This window comes from Falco punctatus, assembly GCF_963210335.1.
Source record: "Falco punctatus genome assembly, chromosome: 4".
Classification (NCBI taxonomy): domain Eukaryota; kingdom Metazoa; phylum Chordata; class Aves; order Falconiformes; family Falconidae; genus Falco; species Falco punctatus.
Window position 1 is genome coordinate 8,470,693 of NC_137583.1, and position 26,290 is coordinate 8,496,982.

At 48.0% G+C, this 26,290-nt stretch overlaps 1 protein-coding gene across 8 annotated transcripts; it reads left to right on the forward strand.

The window, feature by feature from the left end:
• Positions 1 to 25,213, forward strand: TMEM40 (transmembrane protein 40). Of its 8 annotated transcripts, none has more exons than XM_080385445.1 (13): positions 9,806 to 10,903; positions 11,179 to 11,267; positions 15,011 to 15,072; positions 15,873 to 16,012; positions 16,598 to 16,751; positions 18,181 to 18,288; positions 19,529 to 19,582; positions 20,375 to 20,410; positions 21,806 to 21,838; positions 23,221 to 23,286; positions 23,566 to 23,637; positions 23,720 to 23,794; positions 24,536 to 25,213. In XM_080385445.1, exons 3-13 carry the CDS (start codon positions 15,024 to 15,026, stop codon positions 24,637 to 24,639), a joined length of 891 nt encoding a protein of 296 aa, XP_080241571.1. In that variant the 5' UTR covers positions 9,806 to 10,903; positions 11,179 to 11,267; positions 15,011 to 15,023; the 3' UTR covers positions 24,640 to 25,213. The 8 variants fall into 8 exon arrangements, with proteins under 8 accessions (XP_080241572.1, XP_080241571.1, XP_080241570.1 ...); XM_080385450.1 differs by lacking the exon at positions 11,179 to 11,267 and having other exon boundaries at positions 9,828 to 10,903; positions 15,016 to 15,072; positions 24,536 to 24,598; positions 25,026 to 25,213; XM_080385446.1 differs by lacking the exons at positions 9,806 to 10,903; positions 11,179 to 11,267 and adding an exon at positions 1 to 8,974 and having other exon boundaries at positions 15,016 to 15,072.
• Positions 25,214 to 26,290: the final 1,077 nt, after the last annotated feature.

Consider the following 26,290-nt stretch of genomic DNA (forward strand, 5'->3'; position numbering starts at 1 on the left):
TGCTCAGGCACCCTTGCAGCTCTGAGATCTTTTGGTGATCTGAGACCTGTTCCCAGAGCCTGAGCTAGAAAGCAAGCTGTTTGAGGCCTCCTATGAAGGTGCCAGAATGGAGCAGATTCATTAGAGCCTGAATCACATCTGTAGGTTGAAAAAGGTTTGCCCTCACAAGTGGTAAACGGCCTTTTAGTGCTCCCTGCCTGCTGGACACAGCCAGGCCTCATGGAGTGGCCAGAGCAATTTTGCAGTTGCCATGTAACAGTTCCAAGGTTTGGGAATGAGTGGTAGTACTGAGTTTTGATCTCGGGCGGGAGGCGAGGTGGTAACTGTATCGGCATCACTATTTTTCTGGTGTCAGCATGAGAGAGAGCTTGAATTCAAGCTTTGCATACCCCATAAAGGTGGTCGTGTCTCGTCCAAAGCACATGTTTTAAGATGAATGGATTGGACTACTCAAATAATTCTAGCTTCTAGTAAATAACCTTTGGGCTCTCTAGGTGCCTACTACTTGCAGAGCCTTGACTTTAGGAAACTGCTTTAAAGTCGAATCTGCCTTCATCCCCTCTACGTTGCAGGTGATTGAACGTGATAATAATTTAGTGACCCGAGGTGATGCTGAGAGAGGAATGTGTCAGGACACAGCTGAGTTATTGAGAGCTGTGCTTTGTCCCTAATAACTTTGCAAAGCTGGAATCTTCCTTAAAGATCCCAGAAGATGGTGTCTGTTTGCATCCTGGTGCCAAGGCATGGACAGCAGTGGAAGTCACCTCGAGTAGTTGTCTCACCAAGAGAAGGGTGGCCCTGCCTGCCTGTCATGGCCTGCTGCTCACACCAGGTCAGCGAGCTGGGAAAGCCACAGGGCTTTGAAAGGTCTCCAGATTCACTGAGATTTTTGCGTCCAGTTTCAAAAAAGCTGCTTAGTAGTGTTGCTCTGAACTCTGCAGAGCATGGGGACCGGGGACCTGGGACTTGTTCCTAGTGTACGTAGAAGCTTTAGGGTGGATACGCTGGCAGCTTTCCTGTCCCCTCACCATCCCTCTCCCCCCGCGGTCTGCCACAGCCGTGTGTGTTTTCACTGCATCACAGAAGCATGAAGCCAGTATTTGACGGAGCTGCTTTTTGAGGAGGGGAGGATTCTTGATGGGTATGTCCTGGAACAAATGTTGAAGAATAATATCCTGAGGAAACAATGAATAGATCAAACTCGGAGTCCTACCGACTTCCAGGATCACACCTGCGGCAGATTTGTAGGTACGCCTTAGCGGGGGGGGGGGGGGGTGCACTGTGCTGCCCTCGGGGCAGGTTTGTCAGCGCCTCCGAGCTGCTGGCCCAGCCCTGCTGTGTAGCTGGCCCTGTGTTGCCCCCTCTGTCCATAGGTAACCCCCCGTCTCGTGCCTCGTTACCCCACAGGCTTTTCTGCTTCCTGGCTTTGCCATCTCCCAGCAGGGCTGTTGCTGAGAAAGCGGTGGGAGGCCAGGTTGTGGCTTGCCTCGCTTGGCAGGGTTACGAAAGGGGTTCTAGGACCAAACCCATTCCATAGAAAGGATTAAATGTTGAAATCCTTGGTGTTGCCTGTTTGCTCGAATGTGCTGAGGAAAGGGACTGTATCAAGAGGGAGTGTCGGCTGGAGCAGGGAACGTCGCCTGGGGCTCCCTGTGCTTCTTGGGCACTGTGTGCTTTCCCCTTCCTGCAGCTCTGCCTCCCCCAGGCTGCTTCCAGCCCTACTGTGAGACCAAAAGAATGGAGGTGGGAGGGGACCCCAGGAAACTGGGAGGACGAGGAAGAGGAGAAGTGGTGATTTTCATCAGATTTTGTTGCAGGTTGCTCCTGGAAGGCTGGTCAGGGTGGTGGGTGGGGAGAGTGCCCTTATGCCCCATGCCAGCCCCCTGCGCTTGCTGCAGAACTCACGTACCCAGCCAGGCCAATGACTGGGTGCAGTCACTGTTCCCCACTGCTCTAGCAGCCGGCAGCCCCTTCCCCAGCTTCCTGGCACCCCAAGCCTTCCCTTTGCTCCTTTGCAGTCATTTGGGAGCAGGGCAAATATTTTTGTGTTAATAATGATGGGATTGCACTAGTGGCATGAGTAGAGATGTGATGAAACACATACTCTTCAGATTTACCATCAGGAATGTAATAAACTGAACAGAAATCGGCACATTTCTGGTCAGGATTTGGAAAATGTTCTCACCACACTGTTACCTTCAGTATCTGCGACGATCGTGGTTTGAGCCGAAGAAGTTGCCACCAGGAGAGATTCCCCAGTTTGGGGAGGGGTTCCCTCTCAGTAGGAGGCTTTGCTTTTAGATATAGATGATGCGTTGATTCCCAAAGTGCTTTCCCCCAGTTTTCCCTGTGGGAGCCCTCCTCGCCTTGGCTCGGGGAACGGAGCTGGGCCCAGAGCAGCAGAGCTCCCGCAGGGACAGGACCCATGGCCTGTCATGTGCAGCGTTATGTCAGCTGTGGCTGGTTAAGGCCCCGAGGGGGGGGGGGTTGCCTTGCTGTGACCATGGTTCTTGGACTGCCCCTCTGGGACAAGCTGGGGCCGGGCCACAGAGGCACACAGGAGGCTGTCATTGCTTGTGGTGATGCTCAGGACTGCCCCATCATCTCCTCCCAGCCCCTCTCCTGCCCTGGGCGGGCTGTGGCCAGGCCCTGAGGGTGTTACAGTACCATTTGCTTCTGCCTGTATTTCCCGAACCCTGGCTCATGGTGTAGCAGGTGCGTGGCTGGGACTGATTTTGTCTTTGATTTTTGCCTCCTCCAAGGAGTATGAGAGGGCCAAAGCGCCGGCTGCACTGTGGGAAAGGGAGTCCTTGCGGGGTGAGGCGTCTCATCTGGAAAGTGCAGGAGCAGCCAGTGAGACAGGAGAAAATGGTGTTGAGGGAGAGGGGAGAGGAAAAGGGGCCAGGTCCACCTTGCTCCAGCTGGAGCTCGGTCATTAGCTTGAGGTCCAGGAATATCATCAGGTACCGCAGGACCAAATACTGCCTGTCCCTTATGGACTTGTGCTTTGTGTTGGGGACCCACTATCCATCCTACTGATGGCGGCAGGGAAGGTGCATGGCCCTGGCCTTCGGTAGCCAGCCTGCAGCCCCCCTGCAGAAAACTGCTTTAGCTAAACTGGAAGGACCAGTAGCCATTGCCCCAGGGGCTGGACAACTCCCTCCCTCCTGCAGAGCTACATCCCTCAGAGGTGATTTGTGAACCTGTATGCTTCTGACCCATAATAAAGGGGGGCTGCCATTAATGGGGGAGCATTAATGTGAGCCTAAGCCATTAAGGGGGGAATCCTGCACCTGTCTCAAGACTGAAATTGCTCAGTCTTCAGCCTCATGAGCTGTTGGTAAGTAACAGCACCTGATGAGGTCAGTAATTCTCCAGAGAGCAATACACCCTGGCCTACACCTTCAGTGATGTAGACTGCTCAAACAGAAGAATCAGGCAAAAGCCAAGGGCATGTGCCCAGGCACCTCTCCCATCCCCTGCCAGTCCCTTGGTTTTCTTTCAGTAACTGGCAAGAAAAGTGATTCTCAGGTCGCTGACTGGTGCAGGGGCAGGCCAAGGCAGCTGCACCAAGGGAGAGCTCCTTTGGTCTCAGGTTGTTGGGCTGTCTGCTTCTCACTGCTTCCAAAACCCCTTGGCTGTGGTTTCCTGTTGTTCTGGGAAGCTGTGAGCTCCTCGCTGCCCCTGTGACTGCCCAGAGAACAGGTCACTGCTGTGGGCTCAGCGCTGGATGGGACAGTGTCCCAGCCCTCGGACAGAGCTGCCCGATGGGACATGCTCCAGCGGCTCTGTGTGAGTGCCCCAGAGCTGTCCCCGTGCAGCTTCATCCTGGCCCTGAAGTCACAGCGGGGCTGGGAGGTCACACGGCCCCATGGTGCCACACCAGCCGTCTGAACTGACGGTGCAGCTCCTGGCCCTGACAGCAGCAGCATAGTGCCAGGGTGGGAGGCTGTGGCCCCCACCTCCTGTTGCCACCTCCTCCTGGTGGCCCTGCGTGCCAGCACTTCGTTCCCTCCAGTACTTCAGCAAGAGCTTCCTGGGTGCGAGAGCTCTGCTGGTAAGAAAGCCCCCAGGGGCCGTATGCTGGTCCATCCACTCCTCCAGGGTGTTGCACATGGCCTGGAGCGAATCTGGAGAGCTGCGCAGAGGCAGGAGGAGGGCAGCGGGCCCCTCTGCTGCTCGTGGAATCGGTGGTGGAGGGCACAGGTACGGGAGAGCACGCAGGGGCGTTAGCCCATGCTTGCATTGCTCTTAGGTGCCACCCTGGGCTTCACCCACAGGCGGGGAGCCCTAGGCTAGGCGGGCCTTTGGTTTGAGGTGATGCTCTTGAGAGAACAGCAGAACTGGAACCTGGGTGTCGTGTGTCGTCCCCCCCCCCCATTTGTTGTGCACTTGATAGCGTTCAGGTGACCTAACTTGGACAGCCGAGGACTCAGCTGGTGTGGTGGTGCCTGCACACACCTTCCTGTGAGGCAGCGCTCTTCCCCCCGACAGACAGACAGGGGAGTGGGAAGCTTTGCACCCTTGGAGGGCCTCAGAGCGCGAAGGAGGGGTGAAACAACTGTGCTGAATGTAGGCGTCTGCCTTGTAGGTGTCTAATGTCAAGTTACATGAATCCTGGGCATTGTATAATCATGTCTTGGCTTCTGTTTCACTAGGAATTAAAAAAGAAATGCAAATGAAAGGAAATAATGCACGCACACAGCGCAAGCTCTCTTCAGGCGCAAACACCCCAGCAGCCCCCATTGCTTCATTAGCCACATGGACCTGCACTTAGAGCGCTAGTGATGGGATGTTCCCGAGACTACAGCTGCCAAATCGGGCCTCTCAAGTGTTTCCCCACTTGAAAAGTAGGAGAGCATTATCAAAACTGGTGGCTTGTCAGTGGCAAGCCTCCAGATGCAGGGTCATCGGATGCACGGCGAGGCAGCTGGCTGGTGCCTCGCTGCCTGGTAGTGCACCGGAGCCTGGCTCAGGTTTCCTTAGCTCCCCTCTGTTGTTTGCTAAAGCTCAGCTACAAAAGCTGTACATATGAAAAGACTTTTAAAGTATTCCACACCAGCGCGTGCGAGACATTTCACAGCCAACCCAGAAGTGCTGCATCGGTACCAGCTCTGTATTTAGTGGTGACTGCAGGAACTGGATTGGAAGAGCTCAGCTCTCCTCCTCTACCCAACCGACGATAGTGCCGTCCGCCCCTCAGCTAGGAGAAACTCTAAAAGGTGTGGATCACTGTGTCTCGGTGCCCATGTCTCAGTGGGAACAAGGATTACACACCAGCAGTCTGTGAGTGTCTTTGAACCGTGTTTAATTTGTGCTCTGCTGGGGAAAACAAAGAGATAAATAGTCCGTGAATCTGCTTTGCTACAGCAGTTACTCCTCTCCTGTATGATCACACACAAATCCTTCCGTGTCTCCATCCAGAATCCCAGCCGCACCCCAAGCTCCCAAACCAGGCCACTTTTCTTTTAGAGACTGGGCAGGGAAAGAAATAGCTCCCGTGGCAAGTGCCAGAGCCAGGTCCACTTTCCCTCCTTTCCGAACTAGAGCTTGCATTTCAGACAAATGCTTCAAGTATGAAAGAAAAAGAAACTCTAATGTAAGAGCAGCTGCCTTAGTCAGCTGCGGGGGGGTGAGCTGGGGGGCTGTGCACCCAGGGGTGCTGCAACAGCCGGGTTAGCGCTGCCACCTTCACATCTCTGGCCTTTAAGAGAGACGTACCATTTAGGCTTCTGTGTTTCTGTGCTAAGAAACTCAACGCGTTTCCACGAGAAACCTGAGCTGTGAAACAACGTTTTTGCTTTGCCCTGCAGTAGTCTGAACCGTCCTTCAGTTCCGCTTTCCTTCCTGCTGTGTACAGAAAGCCAGAGCTGCACACCTGTAGCGCAGCGGCCAGAGCCCGCCGTGCCTGGGAAGGGCTCGTCCTGCCCTGCCGCGCGCTGGGACACCCTGCGCCTGCAGAGACCTGCGGAGCTGAGCATCAGCAGGACCGAGTACAACTGAAAAACACCGCTGGGAAGGGGTATGGAGGGCAGCGTGGGAGCAAGACTGCTGGCAAGGGCCTCCTGCAAGCCTGTCCCCGTGGGCAGGACAGGACCACAGGATGGCAGCCTTTCTGCGCAAATGCTTCAGCACACACGGAGACCTTCAGGGAGCTCAGCGGTGCTGATGGCCTGGTGGCTTTCTCCCCGACTTCTGACCCCACGAGAAAGCAGGTTGAAATGTTGATAACTTGCAGAGGGGGGAAAGGGGAGTACCTTCTGGGGGACTGCAGAAACTTGGAGCACTTGGCCTTTGCCAAGCTGGGAGTTGCAAGAGCAGCCACAGCCACCTCCTGAGCAGCACAAAATATGAAGTCATGTCCGTATGCCTGTGACACAGCTAAGCAATGTGCACTGTGGCCTGACAAAGCTGCTAGCGGCTCAATAACTGCTCCACACGCTTCCAGACCTGCTGTAGCAAAACCTGATGCTCATTTATTTCAGGATCTGTACACACTTGGCTTGCCCGCAAAGGCACAGGGCAGCTGCTTAATGTGTCCGTAACACCTGGCCAAAAAAAAATGAAAAATTGTGAGACTCAAGCATCTGTACAGTAGCCTCCTATTAGCAATGTTATCATTGGTAATAAGGAGAAACAAAGAAGAACAGTTTGCTGGAGTCTGTCAACAGGGTCTGCAACATGCACTACGTTCATCTTTTGCCTCTGTTGCCACTGCCTCAGTGGTGATTAGAAATCAGAGATTTTTATGTAAATAATACAATTAATACTATAAGAATATAGCTATAGCACCCTGATCCACTTTCTACAACAAATCATATTAGAAAGCTTCTAATGAATTTGAAGAAAATGTAATTTTGACTAGAAATAAGACTTTAAGGAAATAATAAGACTATAAAACAATAAGAAAAAAACAGGCATAGATGTGAGCATAGTGTTCTTCTTGGTTCTTGATGTGGTTTAGGAGAGATGCTAGAAGATATGTATAGAAAAAAATAATATTAGGCCTAGTTCTTAAATTTAACAAGCTTTAGCAAAAATGTTACTGTGTTATTTTTAAATATTAATATAATGAATTAGTTATTATGGCAAGTAATTCCACAGAAGGGTACAGAATAAAAAAAAAAATCCCCAAAAGATCTCAGTAAGGTACAACACAATCCACTTTCCCATACTGCAAAAACTTCCATGGCTAAACCCCAGACCCTCTCAGCTCCGCCAAAGGCAAATGGCTGATTTCTCATCATCTCCCAGCATAAGAGGGTAGTATTAGTTCAGTGGTAGTCTGGAGGGTTAGGGGAGTGGGTTGTACATACTACTTGTTGCTTTTTTCCTCTCTTTCTCAAGGTGTTCAGAGCTTAAAAATAAAAAGGAATCTGTAAACTGGCTGTAGCTTGCAAAATGCAGCTGACAGTGAAGCATAATCCTCCCTCAGTTACTTGTACTTCGCAGTCTCACACAATTGTTAAAGCAGACTTTATTTAAAGAAAAAAAAAGCAACTAAGTAAACACACAGAAGGGACTAATTTAACCAACCCTTTGGATAAAAGTCAGGGTAGGGCAAGAGGTGTTATGGGAGTGTTTTAATCCTTCAGAAATGTGATGACTAAATGAGCAATTACACCTGGGAATATGTACCATCACTGGGCCCCTCCTACACTCACTTAGGAGTATTTCTACATTTCTCATGCACCCTGCCTGTGTGACAAATCTGCACACACACTGCACCCAATTAGTGTCAAGCATAAGAGCTGCTCAGCACGTGTCTTGTGTCTCTAAACTCCTCCTGGAAGCAATTTTCCCAGCATACAAAGAATAAATCACCATCCTCCTAACTCTCTCAGAGGACAGCTCTCAAATAAGGGCAAAATTAAGACGTAATATATGATAAAGTATTCTAATTAATTAAATAATATTGTCCCAGCAGAAGTGGATGCAGAGTATTAGCTGCTTTAGGTGTTAAACATTGCATGTAATTAAATATGTTGGGGTAGGTGAGACACAGTACTTGAATAGGCACTTGTGGAAAACCAGTCAAGCGGCCCACTTAGAAAAAACCTCCAACAACCCCAAACAAACAAACAAAAACCTTGGAAAAGAAAGGAGACAGCAATGCACACCTACTACATGAAGTATAAATCACCTTCTCTGTTTCTGTCCCAGTCTCTCCAGAAGCATCGGTACATGAAAAAGTGAGGAGAACGGGAGGAGGGTACACAACACGCTCTGCACGCTCCCTCCTCAGGCACCAGATGCCCCAGGGTGAAACCGTTAGCTTAATTTGACAAATGACATAATGTGACCACGCCTTGTATGATCAATAGACACACCGTGCTATTGGAACGTCCCTGGTGCTGTCCCACCATACCAGCTATCGCTCTTCACACACATTTCCAAGTGACCAAACTTTGTGCTTAGACAGAGGCAACACTCCCTGAGAAAAAGGAAATCTTACACCGGGATGTAACACAAATCCTACTGAAACAAAGCCAAGCCCAGAACTGTATTTTAGTCCAGTAACTGAAAGGCCGGGTTACACCTCTGAGCAGGCCTAGAAGTTTCTCAGAAAGCCATAGGAGCTGGAATCCTTCCTTAGGTGAGACTACTGGGGGCCAAAGGCAAGAGACTGGCATGAGACAGGCTTAATTAATTGGTTAATTATCTATCAGGGGCAGCTGTAGTGCCAACACCAAGGTGAAAATGCCTGTTTTGGTGTAGCTGGTGCATGTAAGGTGTTGAGCTGAGCTTCCTTTTCCTGGTGCTGACGCAGAAGAGGTCTGTTCTTTCCTACTCCCTTGTTGCCTTCTGCTAAAGGCTGGCTGGTGAGAAACCATCACCTGCTGGCAAAGGAGCAGCTCCCCTAAACAGAAGACAGCCCTGGGGTGGCTCCAGTTTAACGCTGTGCTGCAGAAGTTACGTGCGTCTGAGGTGGGTGAGAAGGCCTCGGAGGAGAGCACCGAGGAGCTTACCACAGGTAAAGGACAAACAAAACCAGACAGATGCTTTGTTTCAGGTTATTCTAAGAGAGGCCGTGAGGATTAGAAAGAAGCCATTTGTGTCTCTTCCTCCTGCCAGAAGACAGAGCACTAAACCCGTAAGCAAAGTAAACTGGTACTCTCGGTGTCCGAGACTGTAGCAGCCTACACAGGGCGAGAGAGCCAGAGCACGCGGGTGCTGGGCAGCGAGGGCACGCAGGCAGTTGCTAGCGTGCGGGAAATTGCCTGTGCATAACTCGGGGATCCAAAGGACCTTTGTCTTTCAGGAAAGTCCATCCTCATCTCTCATACTTGCTATTATCAGAACTCAAGAGACCATTACTAAGAGTCAGAGAACAAAACAGATCGCTGGAAAAGGGCAAAGAGACCTCCCCCAGTTTACCACCATTCCCTTAGGCTAATCAGGGGCTGGGGGCTGGGCCCAGCCCGGGTTGCTCCCTGTTGCTTTCTAAGAAAGAGCAAGTGCTAAGAAACACACTGCAAACAACACTTGACCTTATAACAAATGGAGGATTTGGTTTTTTACCTTTTTTTTTTTTAAAAAAAACACCCTATTTTTAATTTTTACTTTTACTCATTTACTTATTATATGTGTTGCTGGATAAGCACACCTAATTTGATAAAAATCTGACTTCCAGCTATGACGTCCAGAGAACTTTTGTACCCGGCAAATGTTTGGGTGGGATTCTATCTCAGGGTGCATGATGAGAGCTGAGAAATTCATAGTCATGGTCGTAGTGAAAGCAAATGCTAGGCTGAGGCAGCTCATTTAAGAAATACTAATACTTTCTTCGCCTTGACTGACTTAGGAATTGGAATTCCCATGTGATACTACGTGGAAAAACGTGGTGGGGGGCTCGGTGGAATTGTGCATGTCCCAGGGGCTAGGGGCTGGCCCGTGCAGGGTGGGCTACCTGGGAGTAAATGGCCAGCACTGCTCCTGGCAACCCCGCTGGATCCTGGCAATCCGTACAGGTGGCTCCACAGGTGAACACAGCAGGAGATCCTGCAGCTTATCACCTGGGCAGGGTGATGCCAAGCCCTTTTCTCCAGAGGGGCAGCTGTGCCTTTTGCCTACAGAGTGGCCCCCAGCAGCCTCACACACAGAGCAAACTGCAGAGGAGGATCTTGAATGCGGCTCAGCCCGTCGTGCCTTGGTGAGCGCAGCCATAACCGGAGGTGGCACTGGCTGTGGTGGTTTTGGCCACCTCTCTCTCTCTGGTCGCTGGAGAAGGCGTGATGGAGGGTGTCTTTCCCTTCCCTGTCACTGGCTTGGCTGCTCCGTCACAGGACGCCGCAGCCCTGGGGCCTCAGGGATGAAGAGGGGACCCTCCTGGGGGCACTGCCTGGTGCCCTCTGGCAGTGTCCCGCTCCTGATGAGCCTGCGGTACGACAACCACCCGCCGCCCTGCTCCCTGCACGGGCATTTCCCCGGTGCTTTCCCTGCCGGGCCCAGGGGTGGTCTGGGCAGGGGGGCAGCGTGCCCCGGCCCCCAGGCCGCCATCACGGTGTCCTCGCTCAGCTCCGCAGCAGCCCAGCATTCTTCCCCTCAGAGAGGGATCCCTGTGTCCCACGGCCTCGTGTACCCGACAGGCCAAACCAGCAGGTCTGGGCTCCCCCCGGCCAGGGCTGCGCTGGGGCAGCCACGGGCAGGGGTCCAGGCCTGGCTAGTCAGGGACCCTGGGGTCCCTCGGAGCCGGTGGGATCGGCTCTCGGCCACCTTCCCTGGTGCTCAGGGACACGGGGAACAAACACACAGTTCCTCCCGCCCCCGCTGGAGCATGGCGGCCGTGGGGCGACTCGGGGCTGCTCTGGCTGTGAGTCAGGGCAGGCCACGTGAGGCACAGGGCCAGCCCCGACGCCCGCCCGCCATCGCCCGCCCGGCCAGACGTCGCGCAGCCCCGCAGGTGAGTGCCGGGGAGCGGCTGCGGAGCTCCTCGGGGCTGAGACCGAGGGTGCTCAGGGGTGCTGCCGTGGCTTTCGGTCCGCGGCCGGGTTGTTCATTGCTCCCCGAGGAGTTGTGGCCCAGCGGGGATGAGCCGCAGGGCTTCCCTGTAACAACGGCGTCTTCTTGACTGGACTTCCCCATCTTTTAAATATCTTTTTCTTCCTATAAAGTCCTCACGGCAAATCCTGCGCTTCATATGTAAAGGAAGATTTTTTTTGCTTTAACTTTACTCAGACTACAAACGTGAGCTCTTCTGGCTTCTGTTGAGTTCATTTTCTTCACTTCGGAGCTTCCCAGGCACCGCAGAGAGGAGCGCGCAGCACGTAAGGAGAAACACAAGCCGGGTAACTGGGCGTGTGGCTGCCTGCAGGAGCGCTGCCATCGCGGCTGGGAAGCAGGCGGCAGGCGGCCCGGGTGGGCAGGTGTGGGGCTGGCAGCAGCGTGGCCCAGTGCCCGGGCTCGCTGCGGAGCTGGCAGGGAAGGCAGTGCCAGTGCTACGGCCAGGGGCAGCCGGGCTGCATGCACTCCCTGGTCACCCCCCTGGGGACGGGCACGTTGAGCCTGGGGAGCGGCCCTCCCTGCGGTGACACGCACTCGCTGGGGCTCTCCACGTGCCTGTGTGCAAGGATGCCGTATAGAGTGAAAAGTCTTGAGTTTTGCTACTTCCCTGTCGCATTTCAACCCTATTTGACAACAGGAAGGCAAGCAGGCGGGTAGCAGAATTATCTCCCTGGTGGCACTGCCTGAGGAGGCGAGTAGGAACGGTTTCAAGCTGAGCTGGCGTGGACCAGTTCTTGTTGTCTCGGTGGAAGAAACAACCAGCTTCGACTTATAGCCACAGCCCTCCAGGACGTCGTCCCGTGGAACCAGCTGCTCGGACCAGGCTGAGACTGGCAGGTGTGCTTTATGACGTTTGCTTGCTTTGGTTTGAGAGAAGGGCACGGAGGGAGTTAGCGTTCACGTTTAAAAGAAAATATAGCAAGACTTGGTGTGAGCGTACAACTTAAAATGAAAGGTAAAATTAGTTTCAAAGGGAAAAGGTTTAGGATTGTCTGGCTTTTGTCTTGATGACAAAACCAACCTTATTTTACTTTATTTACATGTTTTAGTATTGCACTGAACAATTTCACTCATGTATTTCCCCAGCTAAGCAAAAAGTTGTTGTGGATGGCAGTTATAAGCCTCACTTCCTAAACAAATAGGAGAAGTCTGACTGCATGCAAATTTTATTCTAACATGTTAGAAAACACCTCACTGCAATTAAGTTCTGATTTACTGTGGGGAAAGCAGGGTGAGGTCTGTTGTTCATGTTATTCCTCAGTGAGCTCATGGCCGGGCTGAAATGCCAGTATATCATCATCCTTCTCTCATTGTGAGGTATAATCAACTAAATCACTTTTAAAACATACCATAATTAAATGCCTAGACTTATCCTTTGTTTAGATCTGATTCTCTTCCCAGAAGAGCCACATGGGAATTAATTGTCCATAGTCCAAGAGAAATTAGGTACCCGACTTCCTTAGTTACGTAAAGCTGGGTGACTGCCTGGGCTTAGCCGTGCTGGAGGCACACAAAGGGAGATGGGACGGGCTGCTCCGGGATCCCTTGTGGCACCCAGGTCTTATCATAGCGGGATGCATAAGTGCGTTAGGCAAAGAGGTTTCTGTTGCTGCTACAGCTGAGCAGTCCGGTCATGTGGTTCAGCAGATGAACAGTTTTAAGGTAAATCAGTCTGACGGCGAATGAGGTTGACAGCATCTCCTCTGCCTTCGGTGTTGGATCTGCTCTGCCTTTGTGTGTGGTGGGACAGATCTGCTGGTGCCTCCCTGCTTGCTTTGTCTGTGGGGTGGCGCAAAGCTGGCGTAAAGCTGCTGCTGTGACGGGTTTGTCAGAGGAGGAGGAACGTGCCGGTGAAGGTGGCCTTCACTAGGTATTAGGGGCCCAAACACAAACCTCTTGAATTTCACGCAGCTGTAAAATCTGTAGATATTTATAAATATTTTTATGAAACTGAGTTAATCAGTCAGAAAACAAATGTTTATATTGAAAGTAATTTTGTTCCTTTAGGCCTGGTATTTGAACCATGTGGTCCACAAAGAAGCCTAAAGGATTTAACTTGCAATAGCAAACACTGTTGCAAGGTTAAAGCTAAACAGGAAGACAAGGATACTGAAAAAGCCTGAAGACCATAGCAGGAGATATATAACTGCACAGAAATTACGTTCTTTATTGTGTGGCCAAGACCGAGCTCGCCCAGGGTGTGGTATGCTGGGTTCCTGTATTTCAACACCAGCTGTTGCTTACCCAGGCAGAGGACAGATGTGTTTCCTGCGTTCCCTGTCGGGTACTCACAGTCTCACATTGCCGGCGACTGTCACACAGTGCTGCCGCCACAGCTACAGCCGCAAAGGCTTTAAGTCAGGCAAGGTTTGTGGGAGAGGTGAAAACTTTCATTAGACTAATTGATAGAGTTCAGAGCTTGTTGGTCCAAAAACTTGCCAGTTTTTCCAGGTATATCAGGTGGTTAAATAAAAGTTATTCTCTGCCATTGTAGACGTCTTGCATAAACTCATCATTGGGAATAATTTCAAAGTGTTCTTAAAATATTCAGTTATTTTTTTCCTCACAATACACCTAGGAGGTAGGTAAGCAGTTTTCTGGGCTTAGCCTTTAATAGTGGTTAAAGAGGTCATGTAATTTTCCCAGAGCCAAACAGCAAAGCAGTGGCTAAAAGGTTTCTAAGTAAGGACCTTGCAGCCCAGGAAAGGAGAAAGCCTCCAGAATCACCAACACACTGGAAATGTGGGAGCTTGACCCTGCTTCCAAAGGAGGGAAGGTTCTGTAGCTACTTTGGAGTCTGTCTGTGTCTAATTTCTTCTATCTAAAAAGTTGTTCTGTTTCCAGAATGAAGATGGTTTTGCTTGTGCATTACACTGTCCTTCTGTAGACATTAATGGGACCTGTTTTAGATTTTGTGTTAGAATGTTTTTCTGACTGATATGAAGGTCTCTAGAGAACTGAAACTACCTGTAGGAAAAGAAGATTTTCCCTCTGGAAAATGTAAAGAAAATACTTAGTTTTCAAACTGTTGGAAAGTTGGGGTTTTTTTGGTTGTTGTTGTTGTTGTTGAATGGACCCAAAAGTCATATTGTAAAAACCAAAAAGCGTGGGTGTATAAATGGCTTTCCTGTTGTGCCCTGCATAGTGGAAAGTGTACTTCAGGCTCCCAAAAATCTTTTGCATCTCTCAATACAAGTGTTTTAATTGAAATGTTGCGTGAGGGGAGATGCAGTCAGTGCAGCACGCCTGGACGACAGTAGGTGGAGGCAGCTGTTCAGAACCACAACCACCATAAAAAAAACCCCCCATCATCAGAATAAAACAGAATCAAAACAAAATTTCTGGGCCAAGTTTAGCAAAACAAAAGAAAACATTGGATTTTGGGGATGTCAGAAAGTTTTGTTTCCATGGCAAATACCAGTAAGAAATCTGGAATCTACCCTTAGAAGTTTTTAATTCTTAAACATAAATTTCCTTTTTGTGACAAGCTGGGAAGAACAGGCATCGGAGTGTCAAAGTCTTCTGTGAGACAAGGGTTCCCAATCCCGTGCGGCTTTCCTATGAACTATTGCTACTGTTCTCCCTGACTGGTACATTTTCGGTATAAGGATGTCAAAGGCAACAAAGAATAATCGTTCTGTTTTGTGAAGGGAACAGGGCCTATTAAGTTACTCACATCTGTGGTAAATAGTTAATTAGACACCTCGGTAGTTGTAAAAAACCAACAATGCGAATGATCAAGTCGGACTTCTTTTTGTTTTACTCATGATGATCAGACTTTTGTTCCTTCTTACTAACCGGAGGCCAGCCCAGCAAGGCTCGTTCCGAGGAGTCAAGAATGGATCCCGGGTGGGTAAATGAATCACGGTGTGAAACTCCCATTGCAACAGAGAAGTCATTTCAAAACTAAAGTGTCTCGAGATAGATGCCACGTTTGCAGAAAATGAAATGTAAGACAGAGGAGGTCAGTGTGATCGGTTTCTAAACATGCTTTTTTCCCCTTTAGAACAGGCACAGCAATGGAGAAAGTGCACATCCTATTCCCAGACCTTACAGAAGAACAGCAAGGTAAGGGTAGCACACAGAGATCAAAGCTTCAGCTCACCCACACTACACAGCAGCGTGTGCTAGAGCCGCCATGAGTCAGTGAAACTTGTTTCCTCTGCAAACACACTTCACCTTCTTGCTTGTAAAAGTGAGACCAGCAGTTAGTTCCCAGCTCTTCCACAGGCTCCTCATCAGGCCTTGGGCACGTGCTTGTGGGAAGTCAGAAGCATGAAGGAGATTTCTTCACTCCGAGGGTGACCGAGCACCGGCACAGGCTGCCCAGGGAGGCTGCGGGGTCTCCTTCTCTGAGGATATTGAAACCCCGCCTGGCCGTGACCCTGAGCGGCCGGCTCCTGGGGGAGCTGCTTTAGCAGGGCCTGGGGCTGGATGGTCTCCAGAGGTCCCTGCCAGCCCTGACCAGTCTGATTCTGTGATTTTGCTGTGCATTAAATGCCTAATGAGCTATCTCAGTACCTTGCTATGCAGGCTTTTGTGTCTTTGTGCCTGTCTATAAAATAGCATGGTCAGAATGAGCACCCCTTAAACAGCTAGGAAGGTTTCCTCTGCTTCTCTAACCAAGAAAATAGTGTCACAAAGACATCGGTAATTTTTATGGACTAGTGACTTTTTTTTTTCTACCCGTTTCTGGCAGACTGAATTGCTTTATACAATACAGCACTGGCCCCTTTCCTTTACACTAACCTCTGGTGCTGGGCAGCGCGTTAAGGGTCTGATGTCTCCACCACACCGAGCACCACAGGAACGCTACCGCGCCGCCCACCTCTGCTGGCACACAGTGATTTTCTTCTTTTTCCTCCCAGACATTTTCCAGAGAGGTTTTACTGCCGATGCGCATTACTTGGAGAACCATGAGAAAATGAACCAGTCCTTCTGGGAATCACTTGTAAAATGTTTAGCTGCCACTAACCCACCTATCCTGAATACTGAAGAAAAGAACAATGTAAGTTTCCAAAGAAACATGCACCCCTGTAAGACGTCGTTATACTTCTGTACTTCTCCGATATGCTTTGGGGAGAGAAAACAGGCAGTCCAGTTCCCTGATATGCTAAAACACATCTAAACCATGCTAAATGCTGTAAAAGGGCACTTAGATAAATGAGACCCGGGCCCCGGCTCCTCTTCGTTGTTCTCCATGTGCAAAAATCACTGGCTTTGTATAAATTCCTCAGGGTCAACTCAGGTCACTATTTTTTTAGGCAAGACCATTGTTAGTGACATTTTGCTGCAAGATGCTGCAGGGATTGCATTCCGTTTTCAGACCCTATAACTGTACTTCTCCAGCTCTTTAAATAATTAACTATTACACACCGTGCTTTTTTCTCAGTTGACAGCTCTGCTCTGACATGCCGATAGGAGTTGACGTTCTCTTCCCATCTTTGGCATTACTCTTTGTCCCTGATTTCCCCCTTGTACAGTGGGGGCAGGGGATCACATGTCCCACAGGTGGGGCGAGATGCATTTACCAGTGTTCCCAGGCTACGTTCTATCGGAAGGACTATTTGCTATTTACTTACCTCTCTTGCAGCTCCTCAACAGCTGCAGTGGCTGGCCTGGGGGCTGCTCAGCCTGCCTGAAAGCCATCGAGCAGAAAGGAGCCAGGGCAATGGTGGCTCTTTACCTCCTGCTGAAGACAGCCAGCCCGTCTGGGTATAAGCAGCTGCCCAGCTCCAAGGGAAAGGGTAAGTCCTACCTGGTTGCTCATCAGCTGTTTTGTTAAAATTACTGAAGTGCCAGTGGGACCAGACACCAGTTTGAAAACTGATACGTGCTTGGAAGTGATTATTAGTGAACGACTCAAATGTCTAGAAGCACTGCTTAGAAAGGTCAGTTAGGTATGGTGATAACGGGAGCCAAAGGTAGTATTTTACTTTAGTTTCACTTGGCTTCTTCTGGGGAAAAAATACGGCGTGTTTAGAGAGAGAGGATATTCTGGGATGATATGCCAAAGTAATTTCCCTGACTTAAAGTGGTGCCCCAGTTTCTTCTGTCTAGCTGGAGTCATGACACCCAGGACACTTTTTTTTTTTTTTTTTTTTTTGCATGGACTGTTATCCAGCCAGCCTGGACCTCTCTGAGCTCTCACAGTGGTAAGAAATCAGAGCTTGAGCACTGAAAATACTTTTCCAAATGACCCTAGCAGCACATGTAGTGGTAACTAAAAGGAGTGGACAGAGGATGCCACTCAGGGTGCTGAACCCAGGCAACAAGATACAAACAGATGTCGCTGCACTTCTCATTTGCCTGGTCATGCAGTAAGAAACCAAGTGCAGTGCCACGGGGTTGTTGTTAATGGGTCACAGAGCTGCAGTCACTTCAGGTGGCCCTGAATTTAACTGGAGACCCTCAAGGAGAGCATGTTCCTGCCTTGATCAAACGCATTCATAAGGGGAGAGAGCTCCCAGCCCAGACAGCAGCCCAGCTGTGGTCATCTGTCAGCGTAGGAAGGTTTGTGATAGCAGGGACCTCCCTTGCTGTTCTTGTACAGTGAGCAGCATCGAGCAGCCAGGGGAAAATCGTGTCTAGCTGCGCATCTCCAAATATTACAACTAATAATGCAGAGATGCACGGACTCACCAGCCCCGGCGTGGAGCTGAATGTGAAGCTGTTAAGTACCACCTGCAACCCCTGCCACACGAGCCAGGAGCACCTCATGCCTGGCCCAGGGGTCGGCGTCCTGCAGGTGCCTCCTGCCCGGCGGTTTGGCTCCCTGAGAGGCGCTGGCACTGCTGGCAGAGACCACAGGGGCCAAGGGAGAAGGAGCCCAGGGAGGGGTGAGCAACTGCTCTTCAGCTGAAGCACCTTGCAGCTGCTGTTGCTTCAGGGAGTGGGAATTGTCTCGGGGATAGCATTGTGGGTAAATTAAAGGCCAGAATATGAAATTTTAGACATCTACCGCAACCATTTAAGAAAGTCTAAACAGCTGTTGATAGGATCTTCCATTTGTGATACTTTGTACTACTTTTTGTCTGCAAAAACCCACAGCTGCAGTAAGACGAAGGGTCCAATCTCCTGTCAGACCTTTAATAAAGCATTTTGAAATCTGTCATTGTAAAAGAGAGCAAATGTAAATAGTTGTTTCTAATATTTTTTCCTCTATATATAAAACAGATGAAAAATTGAAAGTCCTGAAGAGATTGGAAAGGAATGTTATGCTTTCACAAGGGGAAAAAAAGGCTGAAAACTCATCCCATGAGTCCACGGATGAAGATACAAAAGGTAAAGAGGATTTATTTTATTTTTCCCTGATATGTAATTTAATCTGATTGCATATTCATAAGAGTCACATCAGAGACTTGCAGCAGTTCTGCAGAACTCTTAAAAAAGTAAGAAATTGTGCAAAAGAGAGAAAACAGAAAATAATCAGTACCTCTAGATTCATTATTAGCCAAGTATCAGGGTGCCTCCTGCTCTTGTGGAAGTTGGAGGTTTCAGAAACATAGAAATCTGCTGCAAGATTTCTCCCCAAATAAAAGATCATAACTTCTATGATCTTCAGTGCATTTATGGTCTAACTGAAGCCTGCATTTAGCAGGAGGCAAGGAACAGTCAGTGTACAGTAGTAGCTGGCAATACTGTAGTACTTCTCTTAGCATTTATTTTCTTATTCGCAAACATCAACAATGTATCTGGAGAGGAGGAGGCTCGGGGGGGGACCTTATTGCTCCCTACAGCTCCCTGGAAGGAGGCTGTAGGCAGGTGGGGGGTCGGTCTCGTTTTTTTCCCGGATAACAAGCGATAGGACAAGAGGAAATGGCCTCAGGTTGTGCCAGGAGAGGTTTAGACTGGATATTAGGAAAAACTTCTTCATTGAAAGGGTGGTCAAGCATTGAAATAGGCTGCCCAGGGAAGTGGTGGAGTCACCATCCATGGAAATGTTCAGAAAACACCTAGATGTTGTGCTTAGGGACATGGTTTAGTGGTGGACTTGGCAGCCCTGGGTCAGCGGTTGGATTGGACTTGATGATCTTAAAGGTCTTTTCCAACCTAAATGATTCTGTGATTCTATGATGTCTCTTTGGCTGCCGTTAGACCGTTTGATTCATGAAAAATGAGAGACTGACAGGTGACATGGAAATGATAATGCTGATATTGACTTGCTCTCTTATAGAAAGCCACTAGCTGATTACGATCAAATGAGTTGCATTTAGAAATTTATTTTTTCAAACTCATTAGCAGTGCTGATGATATGTGTATAACGTAAGAACTTTCTCACTACACCCCTTTATACAAATTATTCCAACTTCAGATTTTGCTGGGTTTCTCCTATTGAGCCAGGTCTGAAGCGAGCTGTGAGGCAAAAGCAGCTAATAACGATCCTTGCATTTGAAAGCCTTGATTTTCACCTACATGTCCCATGGCCATTGTATTATAGTCAAACAACTACAGTGCTGCTGGTTTTGATACTGCTGTCCCCTTTTTTCCTTAATCTGATGAAAAAAAATCACTCTCTCTCCAGACAGTGATGGGGAAGATTTAGCAAGACAGAAGACTGAAGGCCAATTACTTGGAGGTAGGAAAAAGTGACGGCGGCATTGGTTTTTGCTAGAGACAACCAATATAAACCAAAAAAAGGGATAATTTCTGGCATTCTTTGGTTTGACATTTGAATAAAGGCTTATTAATGTGTATAGATGTAGGAAAATAACCAGTCAAAATGTGGCTGTAGGAAAGGCATTTCCTACAAGATGAAGTTCAAGTAATGTGGCCACTGAAATGCAGCAGAGGAGTTTTGAAAATACCTCTCACAGCCACAGCTTAGGGGGTCTGCAGTCAGCCCTCAGCGCTGACCAGAGATCGCCAGCGAGCAGCGCACCTTTGGTCTCATTGCTGAGGTTTTTCATTTCCTTCCAAAGGAAAAATGGAAAAGTACAATGCAGATCACGAAAACGGGCTGTGACAACACACAGAAATAGCTATCAGCTTATGGTATAGAACCACGGCCGTAAAAGAGTTAAGGCTTTAATCATTTAATGAATGTCTTCAATAGATCTCAGCCCTGATGCAAGAGCAGCTCATTTAAATTGACAGGAGGAGATCTGATTTGTCTCACAGGAGTCTGACACTGCCTGACTCTAGATATTGTGAAAGATGCAATGTGGGGGGTTAGTGATCCACACGCGTTCCCACGTTCAAACTGTGCCACCCACAACAGAGCTGCCCTCTCTCGTGAGTGAGTTGGTATCTACCTTGTCACTCGTACGCAACCACACTGATTTCAATAGTTGCACGGGCTGGGACTGGCAGCAAGGTGTACATACTCACAACGGGTATTAATCTACATCACCTTTGTGTAATATTTCAGGCATACCAGCAGAGGTTGTTCCCTACAGAGATTCAGGTAAGCGTTCCCAGGTAACGTCATCCTGCTGGAAGGAAGACCGTAACTGCAGTTTCTTTGTTCTGACGTGCTTATATATCCCCTGCTGCAAATCCACTGGTTTCCAGTTAGCCTGGTGTTGGACTTGGGCATGGCGCAGATGTTTTGTGCCAAGCTTGTCAGAGTGGCTGGCTGACAGCCGGTGATCTGTACAAGGCGCTCGAGCAGATTAACCCACTTTTTTTCTAGGCCTGCCAGGTTCTCACAAGATCGGAGCCCAGCAGTTGTCATCATCCTTTATAGGGGAAAACCCAGCAAATCTATTGGGCAACTATTCAGTCTTTTCCAAGAAAGCCAGGCAGTTGTCAGTGTTCCCTGCAGCCCTCTATCTCCTGCTGAACAGGGATGCAGGACAGGGAAAGAGCTGGAACCTGGTTCCTGCAAAACCCGTGATGCCCAGCGCTGAGCGCCTTCCTCCCTTCGCTCAGAGCATTCCCTGACGGATGATGCTGGGTTTTCACCCAGCCAGGTGACAAGTGACAGAGAAACAGTACCAGCCGAGAGGCCCGGACAGTCAGTCTGAGCAGCAGCAGAACAGATGTCAAAAGCCTCCAGCAGGAAATTTTCAGTGGCTTGATTGCGTTACCGACCTCGTCCCTCCCAGGCCCAGCCACCGCCACACCCATCGGTTAGGGGAGGCAGACAGCCCAGCGGGCGGCCTTTTTGAGAGGACACCTGCTCAGCGGCTCTTCTTCCCTGCAGTGGGGGACAGCTGCTTCGACATGGACTGAGTCAGCTGAGGAAAGAGTTGGGAAGATACAAATTTTGGTGTAATCCCTAGGGAAGGTTTTTTGAGTTACTTCTTCCCCAGGAGCTGCATAAAATAACCAGGGTGGAGGAATACACTGCAATACAACGTTGCCCCCGCGTTGCCAGGTGCAGAAAGAGGACTGGGGTACTTTTCCTGTTGGTGTTTGGCCTCCCCACCTCTCACGGTGCTTCAGTTCTAGGCCCCTTCAATACACCAGGTTGAGACACTGAAAATACTTCGCTAGGGCAGGGCTCCAAGCCTCCTGCACCAGCCAGGTTCAGGGGATACACACATGGCACTTGTGATCCAGCTCTGCTTGCTTCTAGCTTCAGTTCTAGAAACTGAATGTTTATAAACACAGAGGCCACCAATCTTCTACTGCCCAGCTATTTCAAAGAACCTGGGCTCACTGTGAATAGTCAAGTTTTATTGTTACCTGTTCTTGGGTCCTTTCAACTGCGTTTCCTGGCACTTTTAAGTGCTGTTTTGTCTACTGAGTCACCAAATAAGTGAATACTCACAGTGCTTGCTAGTGCTGATAATGGTGGGAAACAACATATTTGTATTTTTACTACCAGAACTAACAAAACAATGTTGTTTTTCAGAGGTTACCAGACCAGAAGATTCAATTGCAGATGGTAAATACATACAAGCAAACAAGATTTTCTTGTGGGTGGGTGCTGTCTTTCAGGACTGAGTTTTGCTTAGTGATATACCACCTCCTTGATACCTAGATATTTCCAATCAAAAAATAGAAGTTTGAGAATAGTTATTAAAATGCACTGTAATGCTTTACTAGAAGAAATACTGTGCAACTCATTCCACAATACAAAGTTCCAGTGGGACTGTTGGGTTCAGGAGGCAGAGTAATGCAGAGCAGACACTTGCCAAACATGAATTGATGTTCTGATAAATTCTGTGTCAACAGATCATTCATACAACTGCAGAGAGGAACATTTATGAATCAGAATAGTGCAGTGCATATGCATACTCAAATAACTGAATTTGTCTGCAAACCAGAACTTCATCAAGCCAGAATGCTCAAATCAAAAAAGTAAAAGATGTGACTCCAGTATCAGGTGACACAGAACAGAATTTGTTGGAGGTCTGGTTGCTGTGTGGTTCAAAAGCACAACAGCAGAAGCCTATAGCTTATTTGGAGTACATTTCTAGCAGCTGCCTGTTACATCTTTAGAGAAAATTAAATTCATTGCCAGGCATTGGTTGCCTGGTTGCACAGCCCAATGTAAGTGAAATCAGCATCTAAAACTTGTGATGAATCAACTCCCAAGGGCTTACATGCAGCAGACTGCCTAGGGTCTTCTCAAGCAATCAACAAACAAAAAAGGAAAAAACCCGCTTTGACCACATCATTGGGAATCTGGTAAAATGTTCAGCTCTTTCTGACAAAAAAATTGGAGAAAGAACAGAATTTGGCAACACTGCTCATGAAAATGGTATTTAAACCTCTGAAAATATCTAGCTTGTTCTTAGGTTGTTCTTTCTATGCATCGTTATAGTTAGCTACAGGAGAGTAACTGTCATCTACAGTTCTTAATTTGGGAGATGCAGAAATACTTCATCAGCAGGCTTAAATAGATAGCTGGTACTCACGCTTAGTAATGAAGATTGTTATATTATTGTAGCTGTGATTGTGCAAAGCTCCCAAGGATCAAACTGAAGCTCCCTTGTATGACTGCTTTACTCCCCCACTGTAACCCTGAGACTGTTGACTGTCCCACAGTAGATAGAAAAGACCCAGAGTGCTTTAAAACAATTATGTATTGTTCATGCAGCCATCTGACTATGCTGCCGTTTTTTCCCAAAGCCCTGCTCTTTTTAGGGCAATTCTAAAATTGCTAATTTGATCTTTCTGAAAGGCTCGCAGATCTTCCCTTTGAGTAAACAGTTTGGCATTTATCCTGCTCTGACAATCGATTTCAGATACAAAAAGACAAATAAACTTGAAATGCCTTAATTTCAGAGTTCCACGGCAAAAAAAGATATTTCTTTTTTGTAGCATATAAGAACAGGAACAGTCACCTCCCTCAGTGGACAGTACGGTGGATGGGCATAAGGAAGGATGGTAAGATTTTTAATTTATTTTTTTTTTTAAATTCAACTGATGTCAACCCTATTCCACCTTAGTCTAGGAATAAGATCTCTGGTCCAGAAAGCCTCCCCACCCCGCCAACAGGAGTAGCTTGTTGAAGTGCATCAAGGCTTCTCAGTAGCAACTTGTGCACATGTATGTTTTGCAGTTGAGCCTAGTGTATGAGCTCTCGTGGAAATAAGACTTACTTGCAGAGTGATACACTCACCATGCCTGCAGCTGTGACCTAATTTCCGCCCCCCTCTATTTCAGATGAATTCTTTCATTTTGTCATTCTTTGCTTTGCAATTGGAGCTTTACTCATTTGCTACTACTACTACAAAGGTAAGGCAAGACTTCAGTAGAAGGATAAATTGTTGCACACTAGAAAAATGAACAAAGCCTAACATTTATTTTGTTGCCTCAGACTGGACAATTTCTCTTGGAATCGGGTTAATCACCTTTGCATCCCTGGAAACCACTGGGATATACTTTGGTCTAGGTAAGTGTATCTATGGCAGCCAGGTCTGCATCCACCCTAAGGACAGAAGGTCACGCAGTCATTAAATGACACAAGTCTATAAAACTGCTCGTGCTGAGACTCTGAATTGTCCCGTAACTCTCCCCTAACACCTCGTTCGCGGTTACGGAGTGTGGCTGGAAGCAAACCTGCCTTGGTGATCTGGGAGGGAGAGGCTGACTCCTGTTTGGTTCTCAATGATCACAAGACACTGCAGTCACCTCTTTCTGCAGCAATGGCTGGAATGCTAAGTTGCCATGACAACGTATAATTTTAGCAGCAAGGCACTCTTCCAGATGCTCTCTCTAAGGTGCTGTGTGCTCCGGCTGCCATTCAGTCCCCTGGGACTGAGGCAGCTGCACACCCTGTGGGAAGAGCTCTCAGCAGAACCTGGGCAGCAGCAGCTACTGGAAATATTTGAAAAGTGGGCATTCTTGGCAATCCCTAGGGATGCTGTAGGAAAAGTGCAGCTAGCGGCCGCTTCCCCACCGAGAGCAGAAGTCTCCTTTGTAATTGTGTGCTACTGTTTTTCATAGGCTGTCATGGGTCTCTCAGGAATCGGCTTCGTCACTACTTTGTTGTTAACGATAATGCAAAAGTGCTTGTTTAGACAGTAATCATGGGTTCATTAATATTGCAAGTGGCAGTGGCTGGGTTTTGCTACTCTTCTGTTTTATGTTGCTATCTGGCTCATCTTGAAAAAATGTTTGTTTTCACAATTAGTGTATCGAATTCGGAGCATTCTTGACAGTTTTGTTCCTCTGATTGACAAATTCAGGCCAACAGGTAACAGTGATCTACTTATGGGCTGCACGCGTGTTCCCTAGACCTTCCCGGGTACTTCACTTTGGTCAAGTATTAAGACCAACTTCTCCAAATTACAATTTCCAATCTTCTTAATTAAAAAAAAAAAAAAGGACGTATTTTACTACAGTTCATTACAGCTACTTGGGTTTGAAAACAAGTTATTTTTGAATCTTTCCATGTGGCAGAGCATTTTCGTATTTTATTACTCTGCCCTGTATGGGGTATTAACTATTTCCTGACAATGAATAAGAATTCTATAGCTCAATTAAAAATCGAGGGAGCGGGGGTGGGTTTCTTTTGCTGGGTCTTCACAGACACAAATGATGAAGGCTGCTGGAAAACTGTGTAGATACCTGACAATTTAAGCATGATAATCCTGACTGTCATCTTTTTCTTCATGATGCAGGTGTGAGGAAAGCTGCCTAGGTGGAGCATTTCAAGAGAGTTCAGCAAAACTCTGCTGTCCGAATTTCTAGTATTAAAAGAACTGCTGTATAAGGCAAACATAAAAACCTAATGTGAAATACTGAAATGTCAAAGCTGTAGAAAGACATTCCCTCCCCTCAAAAATAAAGCTGAAACTGTGGTACAGGGTCCCATTTTTTCTTCTGAAGTGATGTGAGGCTCAGCAGAGCTCCTAAGACAATCCCAGTGTAGGTTTATATTTAATGCCATTAAATATAAACACATTGTCCTTCCCTTCCCCCATGCAACCACATCAGTCTGTCTATGGTGTATCAAAATCAACAAAATGACCAATTTTATCCGCCGCTGGTTCTGGATTAGGCTCTGGATGTTTCAGTAGGAATCTTGGCAACCACAATGCCACCTCCTCTTCCCCCCTTGTGATGCTGCGGACCAGGCAAACACCAGCTGCTTGCTTACACAGTTGAGCCCCAACAGTGCAACGGCACTGAAGCAGATTAATTGATTGTGGCAGAACTCAATATAGTGGGTGTATAATGATTTCACCCAGTGAAAGCGGGGTGAGATTTTACATGCAGTGACATAATGCTGCAGTAATGAGATTATTAACAGCAGCAAATTTCATCTCTTCTTCTGAAGGGAAAAATAAAGGGCTTTGATTTGACTCACACCCCAACATTTTTCCTTCTTTGAGTAAAAGAAGCGCAACTTTGACGTTCCTTTCATTTTACAGGGACATGTTACACATTATATATGTAGGGCTAATGCAGTCACAGGCAGACTACAAAAAAAGGGGATGCATTTACATTTTTAGTAAAAACGAAAGGTCTTCATACCCATATCGGAACAAAGGCATCAAGTCAGACAGAAAGAGCCATGAAAGTGTAGGGAAATGTAGATCTAAAAAGCCATTAGCCCAAACAGCCCCGAGTTTTAAACAAGCAATTCCAAGCCTTGCTCAGAAAAGTAAAAAGCTTACTTTTTAGTTGTACCTGATTTTAAGCACCGGTGCAGATCATTCTTATGTACTGCGGCTCCATTTGCACATCCAGAAATACCAGCAGCCATACGCAGGCCTGTACCAGCACGGCACAGCAGTTACCTAACATGTTGGGGTTAAATTAAGCAATAAGGATGAATACAAGTTATTTTGTAATATTATCATTTACAGGTACTATTTACATGTCTTTGTAGAAATACCCTCTTATACCAAAATACTGTATATTTTGTGTTGTTAGTCTGCAA

Coding starts and splice junctions, on each gene's coding strand:
- TMEM40 (XM_080385446.1), top strand. CDS start 15,024: ATGGAGAAAGTGCACATCCTATTCCCAGACCTTACAGAAGAACAGCAA. Junction 18,289..19,528: donor CACGGATGAAGATACAAAAG/GTAAAGAGGATT, acceptor CTCTCTCTCCAG/ACAGTGATGGGGAAGATTTA. Junction 23,287..23,565: donor GATGGGCATAAGGAAGGATG/GTAAGATTTTTA, acceptor CCTCTATTTCAG/ATGAATTCTTTCATTTTGTC.